General features: G+C 42.4%; 1 protein-coding gene across 2 annotated transcripts in view; it reads left to right on the top strand.

The window, feature by feature from the left end:
• PIKFYVE (phosphoinositide kinase, FYVE-type zinc finger containing) overlaps positions 1-16584 on the top strand; it is a gene marked incomplete at both ends in the record, with an annotated part of 60469 nt that overhangs the window by 8141 nt on the left and 35744 nt on the right. Inside the window, 8 exons of one of the 2 annotated variants that reach the window (XM_084265055.1) lie at positions 2241-2412; positions 3129-3336; positions 5553-5642; positions 7908-8046; positions 10697-10854; positions 11622-11733; positions 13415-13562; positions 14053-14220. In XM_084265055.1, coding sequence (XP_084121181.1) covers positions 2241-2412; positions 3129-3336; positions 5553-5642; positions 7908-8046; positions 10697-10854; positions 11622-11733; positions 13415-13562; positions 14053-14220 — 1195 coding nt within the window. Of the gene's footprint in view, positions 1-2240; positions 2413-3128; positions 3337-5552; positions 5643-7907; positions 8047-10696; positions 10855-11621; positions 11734-13414; positions 13563-14052; positions 14232-16584 lie in introns of those variants that run through there. The other variant, XM_084265056.1, reaches the window with a different exon arrangement.

Raw genomic sequence — 16584 nt, 5'->3', positions numbered from 1 at the left:
AGCTGGGTAAGGGTCTGGTGGCTGCTATTGACTTGCAGATTTCACCTTCCTCTGCTGTGTTAGACCATACCTTTAAGAGGAGGATCTAGTTGAGAAAAGTAAGCCACAACTATTTATAAGTGATGATATAAATAGTTGTGTCTGGGAGCAAGACACAAACAAGCAAATGTACACTTAATTAAACTGAACGAAGACGTCAAAGGCTTTTGGCTTGGTGGCTTTTACAGGTAGATTTTGAGTAAACTCACTTAACTTCTGGTGTTATTCTGCTTCTAAGGGTACTTTTGTTTTGGTAGAAATGACAGCAGTTTCAAGGGTGAAACAAAAGCCTTTCATTGCAGTAAGCAGGGCATTGAGCGTGGTCTCTACTAGTATTTCAGCTTCTGGCAGCTTCTGAAGGACCTGGAGATTCTTCTTTGAAGCTGTGGGAGAACTGCTCAAACAGACAGGATGCAGCAGTAAATGAATGTGTCCAGACCTTTCTCTGAAAGCAGTATGTTAGGTGTCAGCATGCTGACTTCTGTACAAATGATAGTGCATCACTGCCCTTGGCTGCAGCTATGTCTTGCTTGAGTCACTTTGGGCAGTAATTTTTTCATACTGTAGACTTGGATTGTCCCTACAGAAGACAGCTGTACTGCTGTAGAAAGTACGTGTCAGATCCTGGAAGGTGCTGCTCTTATCAACCTCTACTGCTAATGGGGGACAGGCTTCTGTTCTGAACCCTTCCTGGTGGGCTGCCCTTGTCATTGGTGTTGGCTCTGACTTGGGCAAGGCAGAGAGCTGGAAGGTGTTGTCAGCAATGGCCGTGTTTCTAAGCACCCAGTCACGTGCAGGTGGGGCAGAGGCAGTATGGGAGAGGTGGTGGGCAGAGGCAGCACTGCTTGGAGCAGCCACTGTCTTGTGTGGCCGAACCAGAGACTTTGCTTGTCATGCAGAGCTGCAGCAAAACCTGTTAATCTGCATCCCCTGTAGCTTTGCACCAAGTTCCTTGGCAAAGCTCTTCACTGCATCTTGAAGCTTTATAGAGGATCTAGACTACCTTGAGCAGTCTTTGATCTCTTTGGTTGAGGACAGCACAAAATTGTTTTCTTATTGACCATAGCTGCTAGACCATTTTGAGACCAAACCAGCTATATCAGACACCACTTTGTGAACATCCAAAAATAAACCCCAATTCAAACTATGCTTTTTTCTTTTGGCTATGTGAAACTCAGAGTATGGATTGCTGTTCTTCTCTGTTGTTATTCTCTTCTCAGGTTGAGAAAATTCTTGCAGCACTTTCTCTTACTGAGAAAAACCCGAAGTATTCAGTCCCTCTGAAAAGGCTCGTTGCCAGAACTGAACTCTAGCAAAAGAGTGTTTCACAGTCAGAGCTGTCATGTGACCATTAGCAGTTCTCTCCATCCATAGTAACTGTAGCAGTGTGATCAGAATCCTAATTGAGAGATTTGTCTTGCTCTGTTTATAGCTACGATACCAAATGGAAGTTTTAACTCTTGGTTTTAAAGTCTTAAAAACAAGACAAAAATTCCTGTGGCTGCACCCATCCTGTAAATCAGTTTATGTCATTATCTGTTGCGTGTCTATTCCACAGTTGTCTTGACGTAGCAGTTAACCTGGAGTTTTGAAACATCATCAATCTGGGACACTTCTACTGATGTTCTGAAGAGTTTGATCATATAACAAAACTTTTTACATGAATCTCTAATCCTTTAAAGTACATCCCAGTATTAGCTGTTGAAATTAACTTCCTGGTTTCTGATAACTTGATTTATCCCTGGGTAATGACTTCAACTAGTATGTGTGGGGTTTGGTGTTGGGTGGGTGTGGTTTTTTTTTTTGCTTGTTTGTTTTTTTAACTGTGCTTGTTGAAGGCCTGTCATGTGCTTAGGGGCAAATGAGAGGAAAAGGCAATCAGCACTTAATATGTTTGTTCTTGACCTTTATCTACAGCTCATAATAGTTTTTATCTGCTTTGTTTTGATCTTGTATCAAGAAGGGAAAGACTTACTAGATTTATTCTCATAAATAAGTTAAGAACTCTCTCAGCCTTTAGGCTCCCTATAAAACCACTTGAACAATAGGTTCTGTGCATGTGTGTGCTTATGCACCAGGGCATGCAAGCACACACTAATAGGAAATTGGTTTTGCATGCACAATCTACAAAACAGTCATGAATCCAATTATGGTTTTTTTATATACAAAAAAGAGCTTTTGTCTGCTGCCTTCCCTCATAGGACAGTGACTTGAAGCAGTACTGGATGCCTGACAGCCAGTGCAAAGAATGCTATGACTGCAGTGAGAAGTTCACCACTTTCCGGCGGAGGCACCACTGTCGCCTTTGTGGGCAGATCTTCTGTAGTCGGTGCTGCAATCAGGAAATCCCTGGAAAATTCATGGGCTACACAGGTAGGGTTTATCAGAATGTTCTCTGTGCACTCAGCCCTGTTTGGACTACTGCATTTTAGATTCTGGCAGCTGCTGGAAAATGCTGTGCAAGTCTCTAGTGGGCTTAGAAATAAGTTAAAAGAATCTCAGGAGCAGATTCTACCGATTTTCTTCATGCATAATAGTGGATTATGCCATGCCTGCTTATTTTTGTAAACACTGTGTCCATGATCACAAAATAAATATGGTCACTATTGAACAAAGATGTTCACTACAAAAAAGTGTACTTAAGTAAAACCTGCTGTAAGTAACGGTGGTTTTAAAATATTATGAGCTATGTGTTCTAATTGAGGGTGAGGGAAACTGTCAAATACCAATTTCCAGACTCTACACATCTCCTGATAGAGGGAATGATTTCTAGACATCAGCTGGCATGTTGTATCTGACTGGCTATTGTTGTACCATGATTTCAGGGTGCACATGTGCTCTCTCCCCACCCCCACAACCTGTCTCTCACTGATCATATGTTGCACATCATTTGACTTCAGGAAGTTCCCTGAGTGTATAATGCTCTGGGGTTTTACTCTTTAAGGTAGTATGAGAAGTAGACTTAAACATGCAAAGAGGTTTTGAAACAGAAAATCCTTCTTTTCTCGCCATTACACACCTCTGATCCTGTAGGAACGGAGTACTATTTGTTCCTGTTCACTTACACTCTCTGGTTCCCCTTTCCATAGGGGATCTCCGAGCCTGCACTTACTGCCGCAAAATAGCCTTAAGCTATGCACACTCCACAGACAGTAACTCCATCGGAGAAGACTTAAATGCTCTGTCAGATTCTGCCTGTTCCGTGTCGGTGCTGGATCCTGGAGAGCCACGCACACCAGTTGGGAGTCGTAAAGCAAGCCGCAACATCTTTCTGGAGGAGGATCTAACCTGGCAAAGGTAAAGTGAATGGCTTCATGCTGACCTTCTGAAACTTCCCGCTGTTGTTAGGCTGACACCTGCCTAGACAAAAGCTGGTGACTTCCATCTAGGAAAAATGTGAAAATAACATAATCCTGTGTGTGCTTTTAGTGTTCTCTTCAGGATGAAATCCAGAAACATTTCTAGTGGCATTCTAAATTATTTGTAATTCTTGCTTTAACTTGTTGAATCAGCGATTCTATACCGGGGCAGAGCAGGCTTTTAGTTTCAGAATTCAAAAAGACAAAACCAAAATACGTCCCTTCTAACCACCAGCGTGTTGAGGGGCAAGTCAGCGTGACAGTGCTGTTTTACCTGTCAGTTTTTGGATTGGGCAAGAGAATATAAGAGATGCTGTCTGTGTAAATGAGAGACAAATGGTGGAATAACCATTTGTTTCAAGTGAAGTGGGATTGAAAGGACAGCTGTAAAGGTTCTCTGATCTCCTTTCAAAGTATATTTCTTATTGCTCTTAAATGGTGGGATCTTTATTTTTGGAAGGTGAATAAAAGAACGCTACTTCTCAAGCAGTAATGCAAGCTAATTTCTAAGGACCTGGATTTAACTTATTGGGGGGAGGAGGGGGGCGGGGAGAAATAATCAGATGTGGAGTTTGTGCTCGTTTCCCTAAAAACAGAAGAACAGGCAGAAGTGCCACTACTCAGGACATCTTGAGTCAGAGCCTTTCTTTTTAATGGAAGGGTAGTGTTAGTGACATGTGCCTTTCTGTGGATCACTTCTAGTGATTTTAACAGTATTAAAAGTAAAACCTCAAAACCAGCTGGCTTCAGAAAAGGCCCTGGCTCTGGAACATTGCTTTTCAGAGTATTGTTGATATGGAAGCAATTAAAAAATCAGTTTAGGCCTAAATAAAGGAAAGCATTTTTGTTTAATGTCATGATTACTTAAAGGAGTAATGTTGCAATACTTGGGATAAGTTCTACCACATTTTGATCTAGGAAATAAGTATCTGTGCTTGGAAAGCTGCTCTTTGGGTATACAGAAAAAAAGAAGGTATCATTAGTTCTGTCTTCTGATATGTTATTAGTGACTTTGTTATGGAGATTCAGCAGCTTGTAGACATGAACATGTAAAGAAAGTATTTATATCATTATTTTGGGCTGCTTGTAGCACTCGAAAAATACTGCCTATTCATGAAAAGGCTGATAACTCTACACTAGAACACTTAGTCTTGTTGGGAGAACCTGAGTAAACATAGGCTGCTTTTGTGTGTGAGAGGGAGACTGAAATCAGGTAGCTTATAGTTGCTTTAGGAGGATTAAAATGTTCTTCGGTGCTTGCTGCTCTTAAAATGCAAAATTTTGCAGTGGGCTACAGTGCTTTTTTTAATACTGTATTTGTTAAGCTCCTGATTGACCTTTAGAAGTTTAAACTCAAGGCATTGAACTTGAACAACACCACAGTGGAAAGTGGCAACTCACAGTTTCGTAATGGAAGCAAAGTTGTTTCTTCTAATATGTGGCTTCTGTATGAGAAGTGTTTTGCTTCAGAAGAAAACTTGGGAATTGAGTCTCCTCCCAATATAATGTATCTGAGAGAAGGCTCTTGCCTCTCCTGCTGCCAGATGCTACAAAGCAGTGGGAAAAGCATTTAGAGGAGCGATGCTGTATTTACTTGTCTGGCATTGCTCTGCTCTTGGAGCAGCAGGAATGTGGAGGCATGGGCTTTTGCTTTACCTAATATGAAGTGCTGCATCCTTTAAAAGTGAAGGCATGGTGTAGACAGGGCAAGTGCAGCTACTCAGGCAAAGGTGTACTGTGTACATTTTCCCATGAAGAGTATTTCTTGTGCTAGTAACATGTCCTCATCCTAGAGCACAGTCAGTAGGGTTGTATCAGTTGGAGTGTAGTGGCTTAATCTGATGTCAGTAGGAATTTATACTGATGGTGTATGAACATTTACTTTGCTTCTTCCTAAGGTGGAAGGAGAAAGAAGGCAAAGGTGATTGTCTACAGGTTAAACAATTACAGAGGGTTGTAAGGCTATCTTGGTAAAAGCTGTCTAGTGATACCTGTAGGATAGCATTGCTTGGATTGCAGAGATGGTGTGTTGGGAAGGAGGGGCAATGCCTCTGCCCCAAAGCATGAAATAGCAGCCTGTAAGTAAAGAGGATGTGTAAGAAATGCATGTGGCAACTCTCTCAAACATCTGTAACATGTTCCTTTTCCTTGCAGTTCGATTCACCCAGACTCTTCAACTACCACACTGTCTGCACGCCTTGGGTCTGTCCAGGAGGATTCAGGGAAGTCACCAGCTAGGAACAGGTACACTAATCTGAGTATTCTTCTCTGGATACGCTCCTAGCACACACTTCACTGTAAAGCCTGTATTTTGGGGCTTGTTTTTACTGAGCATGCTGTTTCATGTCTAAAATGGGACACCCCATTATCCATACGTAGTGCTAAGGAAAGACACTGAGGATATATGTCCCTATTAATGAATGTACTACCTTGGAGGAACCTGTAGAGTCAGTCAGATAGAGGTGGCGGTGAAGAGGACCAAACTGCTGAGTCAAGTTAAATTTTAACACTCTGGTTATTCATGGTCTTGTCATAGTACTTACCTGTCTGGACTCATGTTTGAGGAGTAAAAAGGAAGTATAAGCTATCTCTGTCATAATTCTGAACCTGTGGAAACAAAGCTGTTGGCTTTGGGCTAGGCAATGCTAATCTTTAGATCTTCTGAAAGCAGATGTAGATGTTTCTTTGAGGCAAGCTTGACCATCTCTCTAGCTTGACTGTCTTTCAAGGTGAGATGAAGCGAAAAATATGCAGGTTGAAGTGTGTTTAGATGCAGGTAGCAGCAGTTATTTAGTATTACTTGTTTTCCCTGTGGGTGGGGAATATACAGTGGGTTTTTTTTCCTCAGACTCATTATTTGTGAGGAGAGGGGAAGAACAGCACAACAGTCAAATCTTGCAAGTGGAGGAATTCTCACTTCTTCTTTGCAGGCCCTACAGGTTAGGGATTTGCATTGCAAAACCTCCCCCTCTGTTTTTAGAAAAGATAAATACAGTAAAGTTCCAGATGTAATTGATGATAAAGACATGTATATGGAATATTAACTAAGTCTTGCTTAATTCCCTTTTACATAAATTAAAAATCCCTGCTGCTTCCAGGTAGGTGGCATAGTTAAGGCAGTTGTGAAACAACTGGGAGGAGTGCTTAATGATGGACTTTCATGCCAGTCTTACCTTTCACATAAGAATGCTTTCTGTTAAGCTGCATAACTCTGCCAGTTCTAACTTTGTTTAACTTGAGAACAGATGAGTAGTGGAAGACTGGTGGAGTTTTAGTTTGCCATGAATGCCTGACAGTGACATAAAGGTCTTGCATGTCACCCCTAGATGTATATGCCAACATAGTTTCCTTTGATAGTGCATATATGACTGAACAGGACCTAGCTAAAACACTGTATCAGCCCAGTATTCCTCCTTAAGAGACAGAAGAGGAAAGAACAGTGATTTTTGAGACTACTGTACCTTTGATGCCTACTTTCTAGCAGTACAAAAGCTGAAATAGGGTGGCATTGCTATTTCATGCCTGGGCTCAGCCATGTCATCCATTGAACATTCTTGCGAGTAACAAGAGTTTCTCTTAGCCAGTAAGCCAGCTCTGTGAAGTTTCACTCCAAAGAGTAGAGGCTGGAAGTAGGTCTCTCATCATTGAGGCTTCTGCCAGCCTCTTGAGTTGGCTCAACATTTTGAGCTTCTCTTGCTGTATACAGAGGTGTTTCCCATCCTCACTCCTTAGAGTGCTGCTAGCATGAGTAGCTTACGCTGCATGCCTGTTGCAGCAGCATGATGAGAAGTTGCACTCTGGTTATTCAGATGTTTAGTCTAGTTGTGGGATATTGGAGCAGAGGGTATCTGGAATGTGTATTTGCATTTGTAGCTTTGCAATGATTATTGCAAAATGGTGTGTTTGTACTGGAGTGTGTAGCCACGATTTCCTAACGGCTGGGCTGAGACTAGGTGGATGCTCCATATTGCACGGCAAGAAAAATTGCCAACTGGCATAGCCTCCAGCTTCAGCTAACAGTTTAGCCACTAGTCTTCCAGACTCTGCAAGCCATCAGTGGTGTATTTCAGAGAGCTGAGGAAGAAATTTTAAATGGGTAAAGGAGAGGGGGAGTCTCAGTGCGCTGTTACAGGGATCCTGATGTTGTCTGCCTTTGCTGGCATCTGTCTTGCTTCCATACTGCTGGACTTTCTAATTAGCTGGCATCCCATGCCTCCCCAGTCTATTCCTGTGCAGGCATATGTGAATTACTGTGCCTAAATTTAGTTTTAATTCCTACAAAAAGCTTTACAAAAATCTAACTGAGATGTTCCAAAACAATACATTTGCTTCCTACAGATCTTTTATTCTTGCTTTGGTTGAGGAGAAAGCCTTAAGCAGTAAGTCTGCACTGAAGAGAATGAGCAATGTCATGGGCTTAAGTTCCTCTTTAGCATGCTACAAGCTCAGTATCTGCTCTGGTGAAACACTGCACAATGAACACTTCAATTCTTCTCTCTTCCACTGCAGATCAGCCAGCATCACTAACCTGTCACTGGATCGGTCAGGTTCACCAATGGTGCCTGCCTACGAGACATCTGTCAGCCCCCAGGCCAGTCGCACACATATGAAGGCAGAGACCACCGAGGACGAGCGCAAAATCCTTCTGGTACCTTTTGGACTTATATTTGTCTTGCTCTGTGAAGGCAGTGAAGTTGTCCTTTCTTGTACATGCAGCAGGAGCGTCTTGATGCCTTTAAAGGCTTTTGTCTGAACACTGTTACCTGAGGCCCTCCTCCTGATGCAGGGGTGGAGAATACTGATGCTGATTTGGGCACATAATTACATGTGCTGTTTGCTTAAAGGCATTTAGAGTTTTAGTTTTGGGAAGTGTTACACAGTGCGGAGTTGGTGTATGGTGGCTCCTTGTGGATTAAAGCTGTCATGGTTGCAGCTGTAACACTATGACCTCATTCTGTATCTCTGAAAGTTCAGATTTTCCCTTTCACAGACTGCGTAATCAGAAACTTTAAATGGCTGCTTCAAAATGGTTACACCATGATGAATGAGCTACAACAGCATATTGGGCCAAAACATAACTTGGCTCCTTCCCTTGTTTGCAGAATAAATACAACATTTTGCAGAAGGCTGTAGTGACGTATGTGTTCGAAGAAAAATCAATGTGCAGCAGTGTTCTGTGTAATCCTATTATCCCCTCCCCAGAGTGGCAGTGTTGTAGGTGGCAGTTACTCTACAGTGTTCAGTAGAAAACAGTGTTTCTTTTCTTTGAGGGAGGGGAAGCATTTCCAACAACTAAGGCAGAAAAGATGCAGAGAAGGGAAGGGAGAGTTTTCCACATGCTAAGAGTTGCAAGATTGCTCCCCATTGGCAATTTAGAAGCAGAAGGGCTGATTCCTGTGTTGTCAGGTATTTGCTTGCTGTCAGCAAAATGCATACAAGTATTCCTGAGGGTGCAGAAACACTCTAGTTCCTGTTCAGTTGCACAACTCCTTACCAGGGTTCTCTGTAAATGGGTAACCATGGGAGGGAAAAACATTTTTGAGGCATGTCTTTACACCACCCTACCCATGTGTATGTTAATGCAGGAAAAAATAAATTTACAGTGCTATGAACCCAACTTGGACCAAGATGATCTTGTCCTAGTGCACTTCTACTTCACACTGTTTAACTTTTGTTTGTTTCCTTCCTTGGAGGAGAAGGGGATTGGTAGTATTGCTTCTGGTGATGTAAGAGCAGAAGATGCAGTGTTAATTGATGTAGGGTTTTCTGTGAATTCCCACAGTTAGTTTAATGCCCTTAGCATCTGGAGCTGACTCCCTATTAGGAGTTAATTTGAAGCTTAACATACTCCATTCAGAAGACTAATCACAGAATCACAGGAACTTTGAATGAATTTAATGAACTTTGCTGATGAAATGAAAGGTAGAGGAGAATGCATGTACGCTGGGGTAAGCACATACTTCTGTGAGCTAGGGGTCAAAATCCATGAGTTGAAAGGATTTGCTGTGTTCTGCTAGTTTGTCTAGTTTACTGAATTCACCACGTGACTTATGGGTAAACCACAAGATAGCTGAACTGTGGAATTGCCAGTTGCATCAAATCTTGTGATCCTGTGATGTGTTCTGTTACTGATCTATTTGACCCTCTACCTGGTACAGAAGGGGAGCTGCTAACATTGGTTTTAGGGTTATATCCAGGATAGCCACTGCTGAAACAAAAGCAGAAAGCTAGTCCAATAACAGCAGTGGAGCAAAATTCTTGGATCTCAGAGTTCCTGTGGGAAAGTGCAATCCTGTGGGTCTGGCAGTTAACTGGAAAGCTGAAACCAGTTCAAATTTAATTAAAGGTTATTTTTTTTTTCCTCTGTTACACAAAAAGCGAACCAGTGAGGCATTTTCAAATGTGAGCTGTAGTGTCTCTTCTCCAGCCCTCAGGGTGCTCTGTTGCTCTCAAAATGATTTCAGGTCCCAGTTTCCACTCCGCAGCAGTAGGTTGTGCTGTGCCAAGCCAGGGTGCAAATAGGAGAGCAAAAGGGGCCAGGTGCAGGGACACAGCTCACTTTGGATGGAGCATCACTTACACAAGAGTTAGTGAATATGCTTAACAGGCACCTAAATAAGTACATGTTACAGGCTGAAGTGTTCCACGTGGTGCGAGGAAGAGATCCGCAGATTCAAAATTGATCAGTCGTGTTGGAAGGGGTACACGCCTTTTTTGCCTAGTAGCCAAAACTAGCAGTACCAAAAAAGGCTTGGTACTGGGCAGTAACAAAAGGAATCCTCTGTAAGAAATGGAATCCCAGAACTTGTAAATATCAGTGTGCAGTGCTGTGTCAAGTGATTGCTCTTTACCTGGACTTGATAGTATCATTCACAGAGCCTAGGTTGAGCACAGATTATATAGAAAAACCTTCCAAAGGATGAGTTTTCATTGTCCTCTGTATTTACACATACCTCCTGAGTTTGAGAGTGGGAAGCAAGAGGGCAGTAGTGAGGACATCAGTATCTTGGAAGTACAGAATCTTGCCACATTGAAACAAACTCTCCTTAACTGTGAGGGTACCCGCTTTTTCTTCCCTGGCTTCTCAACTTCCTTTTTATGTGAGGAAGGGTATAAGGAGCTGAACTCACATCTCTTCTCTGTTTCTGTTTGCACCTTTACATAGGTTGTGCAGAATAGCTTAATTTTTATGCCGGTTTGTTGAGGGCTTCTGTCCTAGAAGCTGATCTGGGGTTCCAGGTTGGTGTTAGGTCAATATGTGAAGGTCAGACTAGTAACTTGTACGTCTCCCTGCCCAGGATTCAGTCCAGCTGAAAGATCTGTGGAAGAAAATCTGCCATCACAACAGTGGAATGGAGTTTCAAGACCATCGCTACTGGCTGCGGACGCATCCTAACTGCATTGTGGGAAAAGAACTGGTCAACTGGCTTATTAGAAATGGGCACATAACCACAAGGTAACCTTGATGCTTTAGTACAACAGGTGTCTTCTGTCTCTGTGATTGGAGATTATGGCTTCTAACTGATACAGGATATCTTAGACTGCAGAGATAGTTCACTTTGCAGGGAGATGAAAAAGCTCAGAACTCTTTTTTTACTGACTACCAAATAAGTTAGGGTTCTGTTTCTGTGTGGCCCCAAACAATAGGGCACAGGGTGCTGTTGGGTTTGGGAGCTGATGTGGGAGGACGTTTCCACAAGTATCACTCAAACAGTTGGAGAACAGTAAGTGTGTTTCAAAAATGTTCACTGATGCTCCAGAGGGTAAGTCTGTCTCTGGGATCAGAGATCACTAATAGAGTCTGATAGCTAAATTTTTATGGTGTTGGCAGACTCTTAACCTTGTGAGCATAAAGAATCTGATGTATTTAACTACATAAGGAAGGGAATAAAACTGAGATGCTTCTATGCTGAGTGAGGACTTAGGTCCTCAGCATGTGTAACTCCAGCTAACAATGTGGGAGGAGCACAACCAGTAGGTCTTAATCATCTGCTGGACACCTCAGCTGAGTTTAGAATACTGGCAGTCCCTTTGGCTCCATAATTGAACCAATACATGCTGCTGCCTCTCCACAATATTTTAAATAGTGTCTAGTTAAGCATAGCAATTAGGATACTGATGAGCTAAGTAGTGTGTAGCAAGTGACTTTACTTCTGTAGCATGCTTGTACCATTTGTGTTTAGAACTAGGCCTAGAAAACCACCTCTGTTCTTATACCTCCAGGGTCCAAGCCATTGCAATTGGGCAAGCGTTGGTTGATGGGCGCTGGCTAGAATGTGTCAGTCATCATGACCAGCTCTTCAGAGATGAGTATGCTCTCTACAGACCATTACAGGTAAAAGGAGTAAGAAAGCTGTGGTTCTTGCTGGGCTTGGCTGCTGACTAGAATCTTGTCTAATCCTGTCCCCAGTAGCTGTTGTATGTCTTCTAAATCAGCCCTTCTGACTAGAGAGTTGGGATCCAGGCCTTTTTCCTTAGTAGTTTAAAACCTGAAGGAGGTGTTTCCCAGAAAGCTTTGGGGCTGTCCTCTATGGAGGTTGAATTGTTACATTTAGTATTGCTTAAAGTGGAGGAAAGGGTCGTTAATCTAGGCCAGCTCCTTTCATCATGGATATCTTCCACGGAGGCCTTGGAATGGCTTGTCAGCTGTGCTAATGTGTGCAGTATCTAGAATCTCTGTGCAATTAATGGTTACTGAGACACAATGGTGGCCTTCTGTTTGAAAATTCCTTCTTAAAAAACTTACAAAGAATAGGTGGTTTATATATACAGTGTTGGATCTTCTTGTATGTCATATTAGCAACTTTCTTCTGAAGGGGACAGTGTCTTTGTTATGCTTCCCAAGTAGGACTGACTAGCTGAGGAGGAGACAGGGAACTGGTGACCTATGCTGTCCTACCATATTTCATTGTAATCAAATGTGCTGAGGTGTAAGAGCAGTCACTGGCCTGAGTGATTGGGATGGGTTTTTTTAGCTTGAACAAGCTATCTCTCTAGCTTGTGTGTTACCTGAAAGCATTCAGTTGAGTCTTTGTGTTCTGCAGATTCTCACAATAAAGAATAGCTCAGCTGTCCCATGAACCTCAGCCAGAAAGCTTGCAGTCATAGCTTCTGGTCTTCCTTGTGCATTTCAGCTCTCTGCCACAGTCACACAGTCTTCCATTGAGATTACTCTGGACTTCATCTGGCATCTCAGCTAGTTAACTGCACTGTCTCTGTTTGCTAGTAAAAGCCTACCCTTCACTAGCAAGTGCTTGTGTATCCCTGTTAGTAACTATTGTAAGGGGCTTATGTTATTCAAGGTTTAAAGCCAATTCATGTTCTCATCAGCTGGAAGCACTGTCTGATCTTGTTTCTCCTGGACAAGAGCCAGGAGAAACAGTATTGTTGACTCAGCTGCTTACTGTACTTGCTGTAGGCAAGTGTAGGACAGTGAGAACTTCTCTTGAAGTGACTGGAGTCATAATGATGGTTGATGGAAGTTGCTTAGGCCCTGGCTGGATTCTCTGGCATTCTAGACAGGCTTTGTTTTAACACAGTAGACCCAGCTAGAGCCTGACTTAAATGAAACGTGTGGAGATACTTTGGTCAGTCACAGAACTGCTCCAGTGACTTAGAATTAGCCTCCTCCAAAAGCTGCATGTGCTGGTTTCTGGATGGAAGGATATGATCATCACCCACCTTGGCTGGGGATAGGAAGCATTCGAAACTGCTTAGCTGTGACAGAAAATGTGCATTAAACATGTCCTTTTATGCCACTTAGTCACAACTTATGTAGAGGAGGCAGACACTAAGCACGTGGGAAGTGTAAAGAAATACTTGTTTCCTGTCCGAAAGAGTTCCTATTTCGTGCCAAGGGGCATGGCCCCATGACTAACCTCATTCAGTCCACTGAGAACATCCTCTGATTTTTTTAAAAAAATGTATGATCACTATTTGTAGCAGGCTACTGTCTAAGGCTGCCTGATATTTTGCAGAGCTGTACTTGAGCACCTTTTTTCTTTCTTGTCTTCTAGAGCACTGAGTTCTCAGAAACCCCATCTCCAGACAGCGACTCTGTGAACTCTGTAGAGGGGCACTCTGAGCCATCCTGGTTCAAAGACATCAAGTTTGATGACAGTGACACAGAGCAGATTGCTGATGAAGGAGAAGATAACTTAGCCAGTGAGTGTGACCTGAGTCTTGTTCTCACACTGCCTTCTTCCCTGTTATCCCCAGTCCTTTGGGACATAGTAGTTTAACCATGTCTTGCTTTATGTGTGCGTTTGTGTGTGTGCGCCTGGAGCTGTAAGGATCTGAGCAAACTATAACCTAGTGAGTCCTCCTGTTTCTTATGATGGATACAGCTTTTGTATTTAGTGGAAGTAGTAAAGCTTCATACTTCTGATGGAAGAGAAGCACGTAAATCACTGCCTTCTGTTTCTCAGGCAGACTGCTTGATTTGGGCCCTATAGTAATGCACTAAAGAATGGCCAATACATCAGTATGCACACATGAAGATAAGACTAGAACTATGAAAAAACTGTGTTCCTATAGTATTGCACAGTAGTCTTTATGTATTAAAGACAATTTTTCTCCTCTCCGGTACCCTCGTGATACCCATTTGAACCCTTCTCCTCCTCCCTGTATCTTCCCCCTTACCCAACACTAAAAGACTCCGCCAGCCCTAGCAAGCGCACTTCAGTCAGCAGCTTCCAGTCCACAATGGACAGTGATTCAGCCGCCTCCATCAGCCTGAACGTGGAGCTGGACAACGTGAACTTCCATATCAAGAAGCACTCCAAGTACCCACATGTGCCCCCTCACCCTGCTGACCAAAAAGGTATGAGGTAGTCACCAGCTGGAGTTGCACATGATGGAGAGCTGGGCCCTTATAATACTGACCTATTTGGACACTACTTTGGTAGCTGTCTCTCAGAGGGGAAATATAATATTCACCTGGCACTCACTTGCAGTTTTGATGCGCTCACCTCTGAGAAGGCTCGGTAGACCTGTTGAAACACCTTCTCTGCAGAGTGTGTAACTTCCCCTGTGACTTTCTCTTTGCAATTGAAGGAAAGTCTCGTGCCTGTACATAATAGGGCAGATCCACGTACACAGGTTCTGGCTAACTGGGGTGGAAAAATAGTCTGTGCATATACCAGTTTGATATGTATCTCTGCGCTTTGAGATAAAACTGGAAAAGCAAGCAAGAAAAAAACCAAAACTAACTTGGAAGAACGCTGTACTGACTTCTAATTGTACCTTAATAAGCTTACATTTGACAGAGTAATTTAACTGATGAGCAATAAGGCCTAACTTATTTGTTCAGAAGAAAAGGTCCTCTTAAGCAAAGTAGAGGGAATCAAATACTCAGCATTGAAGACTTTTTTTTTTTCTTGTTCTTCCCTAAATAAGTTCTAAATTATCTTTATGGATAAGATAAGCAATCTTTCTCTATGGAAAAAATAATGTGCCTGCTTGTTGACAACTGCATTCTCCAAATCGGACATGGATTGGCTGAAGTAAGGGCTTGCCACAGGCTTCAGTCTGCTATATTCTAGTTACTTTATATGCTGGGTAGCAATTGACATCTTTCTCTGCTTCCTTACTTAAGGTTGCATCAGCTTTGTAGAGTTCTATCTCTGGCTCCTTCTGAGGAGTTTCTTGTTCTTAATTACTAGTTCACCATACCCCTTCAGTATTTCCAACTTTAAAAGGTGGTCCAATATTAAGTAATTTGGACTTCTAATGAATTAATCATTAAGTTTATGCTTGCATACAGACTGTGTTTTCTGAAACTGAAATGGTCACTGGAGAGAATGAGTAGTTACCTTTTTGTTATTTGGTAAAAATATATCTAGAAGAAGGGAAATCATAACTGTCTATTTTCCTCCCCCAAAGGGAGGAGCATGGACTGTTTGAAACTTCAGTTGATGTTGACAGTAGGGATAGGTTATCAGCACTACTGACGCCAGTTCATTATTGTTTCCTTTCAATGTTTCCAGTTTGCACCTTAATCAAATGAAAAGCTAATGCATCTACAGGGAAGGAAAAGTGTGGAGAAGGAGAATGGATCAACAAACTCCTCTCAGAGAGAAGGGAAGCTAGATTAAGTGAGCTGGAAACAGGCCCAGGTGTGCTTCAGTATCCTATGAATTGACAGCTGTAGCAGGTTTGTCTTTATCAGTGTGTGTTGGCAGTAAGGCAGGCAGTAGTCAGTTTATCTCTGGTCAGAGTCAGAGGGCTTGCAGAGTGACAGTCACGGTTAGGTATATCTCCATCTTTATCTCCTTCTACGAAAAGCGGTGCATGATGAAGGGGAAGCGTAAGAGAGCTCACCTCTCTCGGAAACTGCTGACCAAATCAAGGCTTCTTGTAGCCAGAACTGAAGCTCTTCTGAGAAAGATTTTGATGATTGAGAGGTCTGAGAAGATCAGCAGCAAAGGCAAGTGGTGAGGAGACTGAAAAGAGAGACTCTTGCCTATCAGTTATATGTTGGCAGCACTCTGCTGTCTTTGAATTTCTGCTGGCTGGTGTTAACTGTTCTGAAATGTGTGGTTTCTTAACCAGGCTCCTGTGTAGGAGGGTTAATTTGCAGCAGAGAACTGGGAACAATTCTTCTTAAGAGAATGAATTTCCCTTGAGGGGAAGACATCGGTAGTATGCCCAGAACTGGGATAGGGTGGAGATATGAGTGATTAAAATGTACTGTGGAGAAGGAGGTATTATCCTGCAGGTTTTTGCATACACAGAGGATACAGATTTTTCAGAGGACTCTTCTGTAATTTTTTTTTTTCCTGGCATGAGTCTCTAGAGGAAAGACCAGGGAGCAATGAGTTAAAAGGAATTACAGTATCTTGAATTGCAGGAAACACTACTTGGCAAAATAGGGGGACTGAAATTTTGTAGTATTTAAACAACTGTTATTCAAGGCTTTCAAAAGTTAGGTGGGACTATACCCTGTAGTGCCTAGAGTAGTGAAGTAGATAAATTCTAAAATGTTGTTGTAGAAATAATGGAGTGCAAAGACTTTCACCTTGTGTTCCTGATTTGTCCTGGCTGTGTTAAACAAAAGATGCCATCCAGATGCTACAGAGTATTGTGATGATTAGACAGCCAAGACTAGGTAGTTTAACTTGTGTGTAAAATGGAATGTGGTTATTTTAAGAACAGAGTACTGTAGTCAATCAGTGACATGGTGTGT

This window comes from Gallinula chloropus (genome assembly GCF_964237585.1).
Source record: "Gallinula chloropus genome assembly, chromosome: 5".
NCBI classification, from domain to species: domain Eukaryota; kingdom Metazoa; phylum Chordata; class Aves; order Gruiformes; family Rallidae; genus Gallinula; species Gallinula chloropus.
The sequence above is the reverse complement of the archived record's forward strand: the minus strand, read 5'-3'. Positions and strand labels throughout refer to the sequence as shown.